Consider the following 12,751-nt stretch of genomic DNA (forward strand, 5'->3'; position numbering starts at 1 on the left):
GGTATATTTAATAACTACATATATACATTTTTATATTTTAATTCCTTCTAGGTTTTCATATGGAAATAACTGCCTTCACTGAAAACTTTGGTATTACTAAGGAAATCTAACATTGTCTACGAGATCAATTTAAATATGGGACACATAATTTAAAAATTACAAGAGAGATTTCCATCTTTTAACAAAAAAGGCAGTGGAGAGTAATTAATGTTAACTCTTCTTTGAGATAAGTTATAAGAACTGTCATTTATACCTTCTTCTTTTTTTTTTTAATTTATTTTCAGAAAAACAGTATTCATTATTTTTTCACCACACCCAGTGCTCCATGCAAGCCGTGCCCTCTATAATACCCACCACCTGGTACCCCAACCTCCCACCCCCTTCTTCTTAATGGAAATAAAGGTCATTTGTGTTCCAAGGACATATTTTTCAGGATAATAAAAGTACTACACTGGCTTTTTCTGCCCGCAGGTAATGTCTTTCTTCTTATCACATCCATGTAAGAGAATTGTGCAGTCTGACATATCTTCAATTCAGATTCAGATCAGTCTTGAGCCTGTCAAACTTTCCAGTGGTATATCTCCAGGTATACTTTTGAACCAAAATCTTCTTGCCTTTCTTAATGCAACTATTTTAATTTAGTTATCTAATTATGGGTTTTTTTGGTTTTTTTTCAATTTATTTATTTTCAGAAAAACATTTTCTAATTATGTTTATTAAAATTTCCTGCCCTCAACTGTCTAGTTTCTTAGCTCACCTAAAATATGAAAGAGCCAAAACAGAACCGCTTTACTTTCTTTGGGGCTCATCTCAAAATTCAGATTAAAAGAAGCCTTCCCAGACTATACTGTTTAAAAAGAGCACCTCCTCCCCCACCCCCATTCCCATTATTATCTGTTCCCTTCACCTGTTTATTTTTCTTCAAAGTATTTAGCACCATCAGAACTGTATTCTATTCTAGGGGCACCTGGCTGGCTCAGTCAGTGGAGCATGTGACTCTTGGTCTTAGGGTCATGAGTTTGAGACCCACATTGGGTGCAAAGATTACTGAAATAAATTAATTAAAAGAAAAAATTGTATTCTATATATTTCTTGCTTTATATCTTTATTTCTGGCTCCTCTTACTAGAATACGAGCTTTATGAGAGCTAGATATCATTACTATACTCTCAATGCCCAGAGAAATGCCTATCACAGAGGAGGAACTCAATAAACATTTGTTGAGTGGACTTGTTAATGAAATAAACAATTATTTGAGTTCCTACTACAGAAGAAGCCATTCTGGAACAGTGAAAAGGTAGTATAACTTCTATTCTCTGCCTTCAGGAAACTTACAGTATAGCTGGTAGGAAACTAAAAAAATAAATAAGACAAATGATGCCAGAACCGATATTTAAAAGGCCGTCCGATTATAATAAATATCTGGCAAACCTCAAAAATGCTATGAATTTGGAAAATAATATTATGATGAGCTATTCTGGACAAGAAAAGTTTCAAGGGCAGCATGACTGGTGCCTAAAAATAAGCAAGATATTAGTAAAACAATTTTAAGCTCAGACTATAAAAATAAAATTGTACTACATTAATTAGGGAAAGTGAGTCAACAGGAAACAGGAATAATGGAACATATATTTAATAAGGTTCCAGTTTGAAGACAAGTTGAGAGAAACCTTGAATTACATACAAACTAAAGAATTTGGACATGACAAATAACATGCAATTTTGCTAGCATAATCTTGTCTAACTCCTGATCCTTTCTCTCTAGGGTGGCACCTCACATAGGTGGCTGCTCAAATCACAGTCTTCAGACTTTTCAGAAGTCCTTTCACATTGGTATTGTTCCTTTCTTTGGTGCCACTTGGTTTTTGTTTCTTGTTCTCAAGTGTCTTGTCTTCTTTAAGTCACCATGCATGAAGATCATTATAACAGGATAAAGATTTGCCACTCTTTTTAAAGCCATCTCTTATTCCTATTTCTGTTTTCTGTGCATTCCACAGATCTGAAGGCTCCTTATTCCACTAGTTTTCTTGGGTTCTTTTTTCATTTTCTTGTCCTGTTTTCATGGCCAGCTTTTCTTTTTGGTGACCTATGCTAATGGCTGCTTTTAGGTGTTCTTAAACTACTAAGACAATGGTTTTTCAAACTTTTTTGACCACAGCCCTCAGAAATAAATTCATCTGATGCTGTGCCCTGTACACACATTCATATCCAACTGAAACAGAAGTGTCTTAAAACAATACCACCCTTACCACAAATAATGCATTTCTATCCTATCCTATTCATTTCATTTCTAGGAACATATTTCATGAAGGCTCAAAATGAATGACTGGTGTGGTGATTCATTGCTTCTAAATAGGCTGAGAGTATCTGTGGTCTCTGTGATTCAACTGACTCCTTTCTAATCAATAGACTAAAAACTATTATTTATGTATTTCTTTTTTATGTTTATAAACAGTGCTTAAATTTTATTTTATTTTATTTGGGGTGAATAGGTTTATTTTTATTTTTTAATTATTATTTTATGGGGTGAATAGTTTTTTTTTTAATTTTTTATTTTTTCAGTGTAACAGTATTCATTATTTTTGCACCACACCCAGTGCTCCATGCAATCCATGCCCTCTCCAATACCCACCTCCTGGTTCCCCAAACCTCCCACCCCCTGCCTTTTCGAAACCCTCAGATTGTTTTTCAGAGTCCATAGACTCTCATGGTTCATCTCCCCTTCCAACTTCCCTCAACTCCCTTCTCCTCTCCATCTCCCCTTGTCGTCCATGCTATTTGTTATGCTCCACAAATAAGTGAAACCATATGTTAATTGACTTTCTCTGCTTGACTTATTTCACTCTGCATAATCTCTTCCAGTCCTGTCCATGTTGCTACAAAAGTTGGGTATTCATATTTCTTAAAGGAAGATGGTTAAATTAGTTAGCAATGCCATTTGGAAGACTGTGTTCACAGAAAACTAGGACTCGAAACAATTTTTCTCTTTCGTCTTTTCTCATCAAATGTTTTTTCCTCACCATTGAACTTATAAGGGCCCTTTTATGGTCAAATGTTTTTTGCTCAATATTATTATGACCATCACCAGAAAAGCTCATTATTTTTCAAATTTAGTTGTACCAATTGTTTACAAAAATATCACTAAACATAATCAACAAAAAATTGATTTCACATGCTTAGTCAACAAAGTTCTGTCTTACTTGCCTCCAGCCAGATTTATAAATGTAGTAGTTTCTGGAAAGTCTGAATGCTTTTTTTCCTTAGCTTTTTCATACTTGTCAAAGGTCAATGTTTTCTGTTGTTGAGTTTCATTAAGTCTAAAGTAATTAGAGAAACTCTCCAGATCCCTCTTATGGCAGGGACTGCAATTGCCCAGACAAATTGTATTCACCTTTTCCTTAGCACAAGAAACCTGATTTGTTCAGAGGAGCAATCAGTCCACCTACGAACCCTCACTTCTTCAGCTTCCTTGCAGCTAGTTTGTTCATGTGACATAGTTCTGGTCAATGAGACACAAAATGGGGGTTTCTGAGGAGGCTTTTGCTTTCCTGGAACTCAAAATAGCAGTTTGAATTTCCTCCAAACTGGCATGGGGAATGCCTAGATGTTTAACATCCATCTTGTAACCACAAGTAACAAAAATAAGAATGAGGATCTATAAGCACAGATCCAACACAGAGTAGTATATAAATATAAATATGTATGTGTGTGTGTATACATATTTGTTTGAAACTTTGTTTTTTAGAGTAGTTGTTTTAGGTTCACAGTGCTTTCTCATATGCCCCTTAAAACTCCACACATGCATTACTTCCCTCATTATCAACATCCCCCACCAGAGTGGTACATTTGTTATAATTAATGAATCTACTTTGACACATAATGATCACCCAGAGTCCTTAGTTTACATTAGGGTTCACTCTTGGTGTTGTATATTCTATGAGTTTGAACAAATTTATAATGACATGTATCCACCAAACAAAACAAAACAACAAAAGATGTTAGGATTTATCCCCAAAATTTGTGTAAGCAGAGAGGAGATAAGTATGGGGACTGGTAGAAAGGAAGTTTACATTATGCATTTATAAGTATTGTGCTAGGACCTGGACAAAAATGATCAGTGAAAATGACAAAGGATGACAGGGAAGATGCCACAGAATTTAATGACATTAGGATTGGGTATGAGAAGGTGAGGAATTATAAATGTTAAGATTTTAGTTTCAGGTTGTAGATCAGTAGAGCCATTGGTAAATAAGTACAAGTAGAGCTAATTTAAAAGGAGGTTATCAACTTTAGGATCAGACATTTGAATCTGAAGCAGATTTTCATGAAAATATTTCCAGCAGGAAGCTGCAGATATTTGACTAAGATTGAAGTAAAGCCAGTATTGGCATTATCCAAGGAGAAAGTTTTAGCCCAAGGTTTCCGTATGAGGTGCAATATTTTAAGTTAAATGCCAAATCCAGAAAATAAGAAATTAGAGAATAAAAATTACCTCTGGGTAATAGTTATCCAGAATTTTACAGAGAATGATAAAAGTAAGTGAACCTTAGACCTGGATAGTAGTGGTAGTGATCTCACAAAGTCTATAGTTCTTTGGCTTACATGGAATATTAACTAACTTCCATGTGTCTGCATATGGAGGATTAGAACTACCTCCTAAAGTGAAAGCATTGGCAAAACATGAGAGTCAATCAAGTCAATACAACCTTACTAAGTGCCCTAGTTGGTATCTAAAACTATACTTGGAATTATGGAATCTACCAAAGCAGTACTTTAAAATTATCCCTGATGCTGAAAGTTTTTTTTAAAATCTGGCTAAACTCTGGAAAATGATATGGAGGTTCCTCAAAAAGTTGAAAATAGAGCTACCCTATGACCCAGCAATCGCACCACTGGGTATTTACCCTAAAGATACAAATGTAATGATCTGAAGTGGCACATACACCTGAATGTTTATAGCAGCAATGTCCACAATAGCCAAACTATGGAAAGAACCTAGATGTCCAAAAATAGATAAATGGATAAAGAAGATATGGTATATGTATAAATAGAATATTATGCAGCCATTGAAGGAAATGAAATCTTGTCATTTGCAATAATGTGGATGTAACTGGGGGTATTATGCTGAGTGAAATAAGTCAATCAGAGAAAGACGATTATCATAGGGTCTCTCTGATATGAGGAATTTTAGAGGCAGGGCGAGGGAGGTTGGAGGGTAGAGAAGGACAAAATGAAACAAGATGGGATCGGGAGGGAAACAAACCATGAGAGACTCTTAATCTCACAAAACAAACTGAGGATTGCTGGAAGGTGCAGGGGGATAGGGTGGGATAGGGTAGCTGGGTTATGGACATTGGGAAGGGTATGTGCTATGGTGAGTGCTGTGAAATATGAAAGCCTGATGATTCACAGACCTGTACCCCTGGGGCAAATAGTACATTGTACGTTGATAAGAAAAAAATCTGGTTAACTATGTGAGATTATCAGTTAATTACGCATATTTTTGCAACACATTCAACGTTTGCTATGTTCTTTAAAAAAAACTAGCTCTGATGAAAGCAGAATTTTAAAATGTTGAAATACATCAAGTATGTAATGAAAACCAAAAGAGAAACTAGAAACTGAGTCATAGAGAAATACATGAAAATCTTATTAAGTTTTATTTCAAAATAAAGTTTATCTAAGGTACAGCCATATCTGGAATGCAACAGCAGCAACTTCCTAAGATTTAAATCATGTGATGAATTTGTAAAAATCATCTTCCCAATACATCAAAATAAAAAGAAGGGAAAAAGCATAATCTCATTTGCTTTGTTATGTTCCATCCTCCTAAAATATTGGTAATACAGTACAGGAAATTCAACTTTTGAATCCTTTAGAGATTTCCCACAATAACAGATTCAGAATTTTCTTCAGTGCCTCCTTCATATCTTTGTTCCGGAAGTTGTAAATCAGGGGATTAAAGAATGGAGTTGCCAAAGCATAGAACAAGGTCACAAATTTCTGCATCCCAGCATAGTCGCCAGAACCTGGACTAACATACATCACCATGACTGACCCATAAAACAGACACACCACAGCAAGGTGGGAGGCACAAGTAGAGAAAGCCTTATGCCTTCCTGAGCCTGGGGGTACCTGCAGCACCACACTCAGGACACAAAAGTAAGTGCCAAGGATATATAGGAAAGTGAGAAAGATGATGAGAGAGCTAATGATACCACAGATCAAAGTAATTCCAGATACTGAAGAACAGGACAATGCCAGCAAAGGGGCAAGATCACAAAGAAAATGGTCAATGGTGTTTGGACCACAGAACGGCACCTGAGATATTAGAGTCAAAGGAGTTAGTAACCAGAGAAAGCCCCCTGCCCTGCAGAAGACCACTAACCAAGCACACAGGCGGTGGGTCATTATGGTGGGATAATGCAAAGGTCTACAAATGGCAAGAAATCGATCAAAAGACATCACTGACAGAAATAAACCTTCAGCAGCACACATGGAGAAGAAGAAGTAGAACTGGAGCAGGCAGCCAGCATAGGAGATGCTCTTGGTCTGGGAGATGATGTTGGCCAACATTTTGGGCACATCAGAACTGACATAGCAGATCTCCAGGAAAGAGAAGTTGGCCAGGAGGATGTACATGGGTGTGTGGAGTTTCCGACTTGACCATACGGCACAGATGATGGATGTGTTCCCCATGAGAGTCAGAAGGTAGATGAGGGAGAAGATGACAAAGAGGAGGACCTGGATGTCTCTGCGACAGGGAAATCCTAAGAGGACGAACTCAGTCACAGACCCAGAGATATTAGTCATCTCCAAGGTCCTCATTGGTCTGACCTGTAGAAGTGATAGAGACAGTAAAAACCACAGAAATATTTACAATATTTTGCTTCTTCCTGATAAAGTGATAAATGTTTATTTTCCTCAATTCAGGCTTGTGATATTACTATCCTTCCTTCAGAAGCATGAGTTGTTTTTTCCTCTTCATCTCTTTCCTCCTTATTTACTCAGTAAATGTTTATTTTGCACATATTATTGTCAGGCACTCTTCAGGAGACAGGAAAAAGATGATAAAAATGTAGAGTACCTGTTCTTTGGAGCTTATGTCAAATATATTTTGTTCAAAGCAACTTCAAACAACACATTCGTGGCCCTAGAATTTCTACATAAAGGGAATTTAGGAGCTTAAATCTGATTGGAAGAGAGCTAAGGAGATTTACCTTGGAACCTCATTTGCATAGAAATGAAACTGTTTTTATTTAGATTGTATGCTTATTTGTGGCAACTTCATGGAGAGCTGATACAGAGCGTGGAGTGATGTTAGCATCCCTCCATGTACATCATGGTGCTTCCACTGACACAGTAACAAAAGCATATGACAAATCAAAACAAACTATTTTCTTGTCATATAATATATGATTACATTAGTTGGAAAAAAATAAGGAAAGGCTTTTGAAAAGAGAGATGGACCTTAGCAAAAGGGCAGCGATGAAGGCAGAACTTAATAGCACATAATAATAATGTGAAAAGATCTGGATACAAATGTTATGTTTAGAGCCAAGTTCAAAAAAGTGGAAATGAGAGTACCTGTAGAGGAATGGTGAAATAAAAATTTTTAAAGATGGGCCGTGTGGCAGACTGCCAGTCTAGTTCAGGCTTAATTTACTAGTCAGTGGAAAACAACTGGAGCTAGTCTCGTAGGGAGGGAGACAAACCATAAGTGACTCTTAATCTCAGGAAACAAACTGTGGGTTGCTGGGGGGAGGGGGGTTGGGAGAAGGGGGGTAGGGTTATGGACATTGGGGAGGGTATGTGCTTTTGGGTAAATTGGAAGGGGAGATGAACCATGAGAGACTATGGACTCTGAAAAACAATCTGAGGGGTTTGAAGTGGCGGGGGGGTGGGAGGTTGGGGTACCAGGTGGTGGGTATTATAGAGGGCACAGCTTGCATGGAGCACTGGGTGTGGTGAAAAAATAATGAATACTGTTTTTCTGAAAATAAATAAATTGGGGAAAAAATTAATTTAAAAAAAAAAAAAGGATGAACTTCCCCTGGGAAAAAAAAAAAAAAGATCAAAGGTTTATGGACACTACATTGCAAGACAATTTCTCAATTAAAGGGTAATGAATTTAGCAGGAAACTATTAGAAACCTATTTTGGCAGCCCAAGGAAAAAGAATGAAGAGTCTAACCTAGGGTAATGTAGAAGCAAAGAGATACCGGGAATGGAGTCAAGAGATATGCAGTGGTAGAAACATAAACTCATGGTCTTTAAAATCAGCAGAGGCAATTAAATGCTGCACAAGGAGCCAAGAAGACACAGAAAAGAGAGCCCACGCATTCCATTTGCCACAGTCATACTCTTCAACTCTCTTCTGTTTATCCTTGACTATTATATTTCTATTATTCTATATATTATTATTATTATATTAACTAAATTAGCTTCCACTTACAAAGTTTTCCCCTCCTATAAGCCACACACAATGGGTGTTGATTCGCTATGTTGTTACCTTCGTGAAAGAGAACAGTAAACAAGAGAGTCATCTAAATTATTGCCAAAGTGTTAAAGAAAAATGTTCCCATTTTCGTATCACCTAAGTACACAGTTTTTTTTTTAATATGACCTGCAAAGACAAGATGATAATTTGACAAAAACATTTCCCTAATCCCATTTCTAATATGGTTTATATAATAGAAATGGTATTTGTAAAGGAAAATATTCAGGAAATTTTTTTGCTCCTTTTTCATATCAATATATAAAACAAAATGGACACTGAGACATGGGAAAGAAGTCATTGTTCCATGTGCCCAGTCCTACTTATCCCAATGCAGCCTGGGAGTCAGAGATGCCAGCTCCTTGGTAGAATACTTTTTGGTTCCTTTCTCTACAAAGACCCCTTTCAGGTTGTACTCAGAGAATAGAACAAGAAACAAATCTCTCCCTACCCCATTACTTATTCCTTCCAGATTCTGAAGCCTGTCTCCAGAGACCTCAACCCCAGGAGCAAAGGAGGCAATTAATGTGATCATACAGACCAGGGCATGTTTCATTTTCAGTCATTATCATATTGAACACAAAAACTACATGAATGTGCAAACACTAATATGTGCAATCCACACACACATATATATACATGAACGCACATACACATACATATTCCAAACTATCACAGTATTATTCCTTCCAGAGTTCCGTCTCCTAAACGTAATAAATTACTTATTAGCTAACAAACCTTTTGACATGAGAGGCACCATTACTCTCAAGCTTTGTTAGACCTAGAGTCTCCCATTCCTGTTGTTCAAATGGAAGCGTCCACTATATCCAGAATGAGCCTATTCTTAAAATATCCACAGAACTACCAATCCCCATTCTTTTCAAACTCCTTAATTCCACATGTAGATCAAATAGAATGGATGTTGGCCAACTAAGAAGTTAAGACACAAATTGTATAATGAAGACAAATTAATTTCCTCTTCTTCAAGTCAAGGATACATTTTTTCTAAGCCTTCCTTGTAGACAGGTGTGCTCATGTGACTACTCCCTAGTCAGCAGAATGTAATTAAAACTGATCTGCAAAATTTTAACCTCCACCCAGGCATGGTACTTGATGATCTCTGATATAATTAAGCATGTTGATTTAGGAAGCTGACTTTTGAAAATAATGAAGCCAAGGATGGAAAACAAGACTGAGTTCCAGAATCATCATTCAAAAAACAGTTTCCTATCAATCAGGAACTCCTATTTAGGCTTTAACTAAGCAGTAAATGCCTTTAATATTTGACCCACCAGGAAAAAAAAAAAACAAATGTGACTAATTGAATCAAATGTATGAAGAAAACAATCTGCGGGTGACTATATTAAAATGTATGTATTTGTGGGCTTATTCCCTTTAGTTTTCTAACTCTAAAATGGCACAGAAAAACTTTAAAAACAATGTTTATAGAAGACAAATTCTGAGAAATAAAAATAGGAGTCATAGAGTGAGTGCATTTTAAAGTCAGGCCAATGCAGCCACATTTCCCTTCATAGACCTTTCAGAGATTTCTTTATCACTGTTACTTTTCTGTCTATCCTTAGCAGGAAGGACCAGCTTTTCATACTGTGCTGTTGGTCTAGTTCTGTAAACTAGAGATACAAGAACACTATTTTATGCCTCAATTATGATGATGTATGTTAGTGTCAATGGAAAGAACATGGAATATATTCTTTTTTTAATTAATTTATTTATTTTCAGCATAACAGTATTCATTATTTTTTCACCACACCCAGTGCTCCATGCAATCCGTGCCCTCTATAATACCCACTACCTGGTACCCCAACCTCCCATCCCCCTGCCACTTCAAACCCCTCATATTGTTTTTCAGAGTCCAAGGTGACCCAATGTCTAACCTTCAAACCTAAAATCTACATTCCAAGAACACAAAGCTAATGACCACAATAAATAAAAATCTGCAGAACTGTCTTAACTACCCACAAGCCATTATAGAACCAACCTAGCTCTCTTGCTGTCTTAATAGCACATATGAGGGACACAGGATTGTTTAGAACTCAATAGATCTGTTACTAAACCAGGTTATTACCCTTAGAATTCCTACACATCTAACAAATCACACATCTGTTGAAGAATTTTCATAATCTAATCTTTTTTAATTTATTTTTTATTTTCAGCATAACAGTATTCATTATTTTTGCACTACACCCAGTGCTCCATGCAAGCCGTGCCCTCTATCATACCCACCACCTGGTACCCCAACCTCCTACTCCCTGCCCCTTCAAAACCCTCAGATTGTTTTTCAGAGTCCATAGTCTCTCATGGTTCACCTCCCCTTCCAATTTCCCCCAACTCCCTTCTCCTCTCTATCTCCCCATGTCCTCCATGCTATTTGTTATGCTCCACAAATAAGTGAAACCATATGATAATTGACCCTCCCTGCTTGACTTATGGGTTTCCTATTTGTAGCACATGGCTTTTTAACCTCTTTAACAGAGTAGTTTTCAGTGGCTCATAAGAGCAGTATGACCCTTAAAACAGACTTTGTCATACATTCTATATGCAAGAGCAAAAAGCCTCCATGGAAATATGCTACAAACAGAGGGCTTGAGGAAATGTGAATGAGAAGGTGTTATTACTATCACTGTCATTATTACTTCTAATTTGTTCTTAGATGCCAATATGTGGTTGAAGCCCAGGAATTATTCTACTGTTTGGAGTCTAAGGTGAATGAAGGTTCAGAATTTCCATTTGGGCATGATCAATTATAAATGAAATATGATTTTAATTGAACAGTTACCCAAATGAAATATTAAGCTACTAAACTTAAATTGACAATATTAGTAGAAAACAGAGGTCCCACCTTGACTCTTTAAGACTCTGAGATGAGAGCTGTTTTCAAGAGGAATCATACAATTCTCAAAAGATTGAGTCAATGAGGTTTTAATTTGAATCTCCCTGATGGCTAGTGATGCTGAACATTTTTTTATGTGTCTGATAACCATTTGAATGTCTTCATTGGAGAAGTGTCTGTTCATATCTTCTGCCCATTTTTTGATATGATTATCTGTTTTGCGTGTGTTGAGTTTGAGGAATTCTTTATAGATTTTGGATATCAACCTTTTGTCTGTACTGTCATTTGCAAATATCTTCTCCCATTCCATGGGTTGCCTCTTTGTTTTCTTGACTGCTTCCTATGCTGTGCAGAAGCTTTTGATTTTGATGAAGTCCCCAAAAGTTTATTTTCACTTTTGTTTCCTTTTCCTTTGAAGACATATCTCGAAAGAAGTTGCTGTGGCTGATATTGAAGAGATTACTGCCTATGTTCTCCTCTAGGATTCTGATGGATACCTGTCTCACGTTGAGCTCTTTTATCCATTTTGAGTTTATCTTTATGTACGGCATAAGAGAATGGCCAAGTTTCATTCTTCTACATAAGCTGTCCAGTTTTCACAGCACCATTTATTGAAGAGACTGTCTTTTTTCCACTGTATATTTTTCCTGTTGTGTCCAAGATTATTTGCCCATAGAGTTGAGGGTCCATATCTGGGCTCTCTACTCTGTTTCACTGCTCTATGTTTCTGTTTTTATGCCAGTACCATGCTGTCTTGGTGATCACAGCTTTGTAATAAAGCTTGAAATCAGGTAATGTGATGCTGCCAGTTTTATTTTTGTTTTTCAACATTTCCTTAGAGATTCAGGGTCTCTTCTGATTCCATACAAATTTGTAGATTATTTGCTCCAGCTCTTTGAAAAATACTGGTGGAATTTTTATTGGAATGGCATTAAAAGTATAAATTGTTCTAGGCAGTATAGACATTTTAACAATGTTTATTCTTCTGAACCATAAGCATGGAATGGTCTTCCATCTTTTTGTGTCTTCTTCAATTTCTTTCATGAGTGTTCTGTAGTTCCTCGAGTACAGATCCTTTACCTCTTTGGCTAGGTTTATTCCCAGGTATCTTATGGTTCTTGGTGCTATAGTAAATGGAATCGATTCTCTAATTTACCTTTCTGTATTGTCATTGTTAGTGTATAAGAAAACCACTGATTTCTGCACATTGACTTTGTATCCTGCCACATTGCTGAATTGCTGTATGAGTTCCAGTAGTTTGGGGGTGGAGTCTTTTGGGTTTTCCATATATAGAATCATGTCATCTGCGAAGAGAGAGAGTTTGACTTCTTCATTGCCAATTTGGATACCTTTAATTTCCCTTTGTTGTCTGATTGCTGTTGCTAGGACTTCTAATACTATGTTG

The 12,751-nt window shown here is 36.7% G+C and overlaps 1 protein-coding gene across 1 annotated transcript; it reads right to left on the reverse strand.

The window, feature by feature from the left end:
• Positions 1–5,858: 5,858 nt before the first annotated feature.
• LOC122894635 (olfactory receptor 11G2-like) lies at positions 5,859–6,836 on the reverse strand. The gene has a single exon (XM_044232399.1). It carries the CDS (start codon positions 6,825–6,827, stop codon positions 5,859–5,861), a length of 969 nt encoding a protein of 322 aa, XP_044088334.1. The 5' UTR covers positions 6,828–6,836.
• Positions 6,837–12,751: the final 5,915 nt, after the last annotated feature.

Source organism: Neovison vison, chromosome 13 (genome assembly GCF_020171115.1).
Source record: "Neovison vison isolate M4711 chromosome 13, ASM_NN_V1, whole genome shotgun sequence".
Taxonomy (NCBI): Eukaryota; Metazoa; Chordata; class Mammalia; order Carnivora; family Mustelidae; genus Neogale; species Neogale vison.

Coding starts and splice junctions, on each gene's coding strand:
- LOC122894635 (XM_044232399.1), bottom strand. CDS start 6,827: ATGAGGACCTTGGAGATGACTAATATCTCTGGGTCTGTGACTGAGTTC.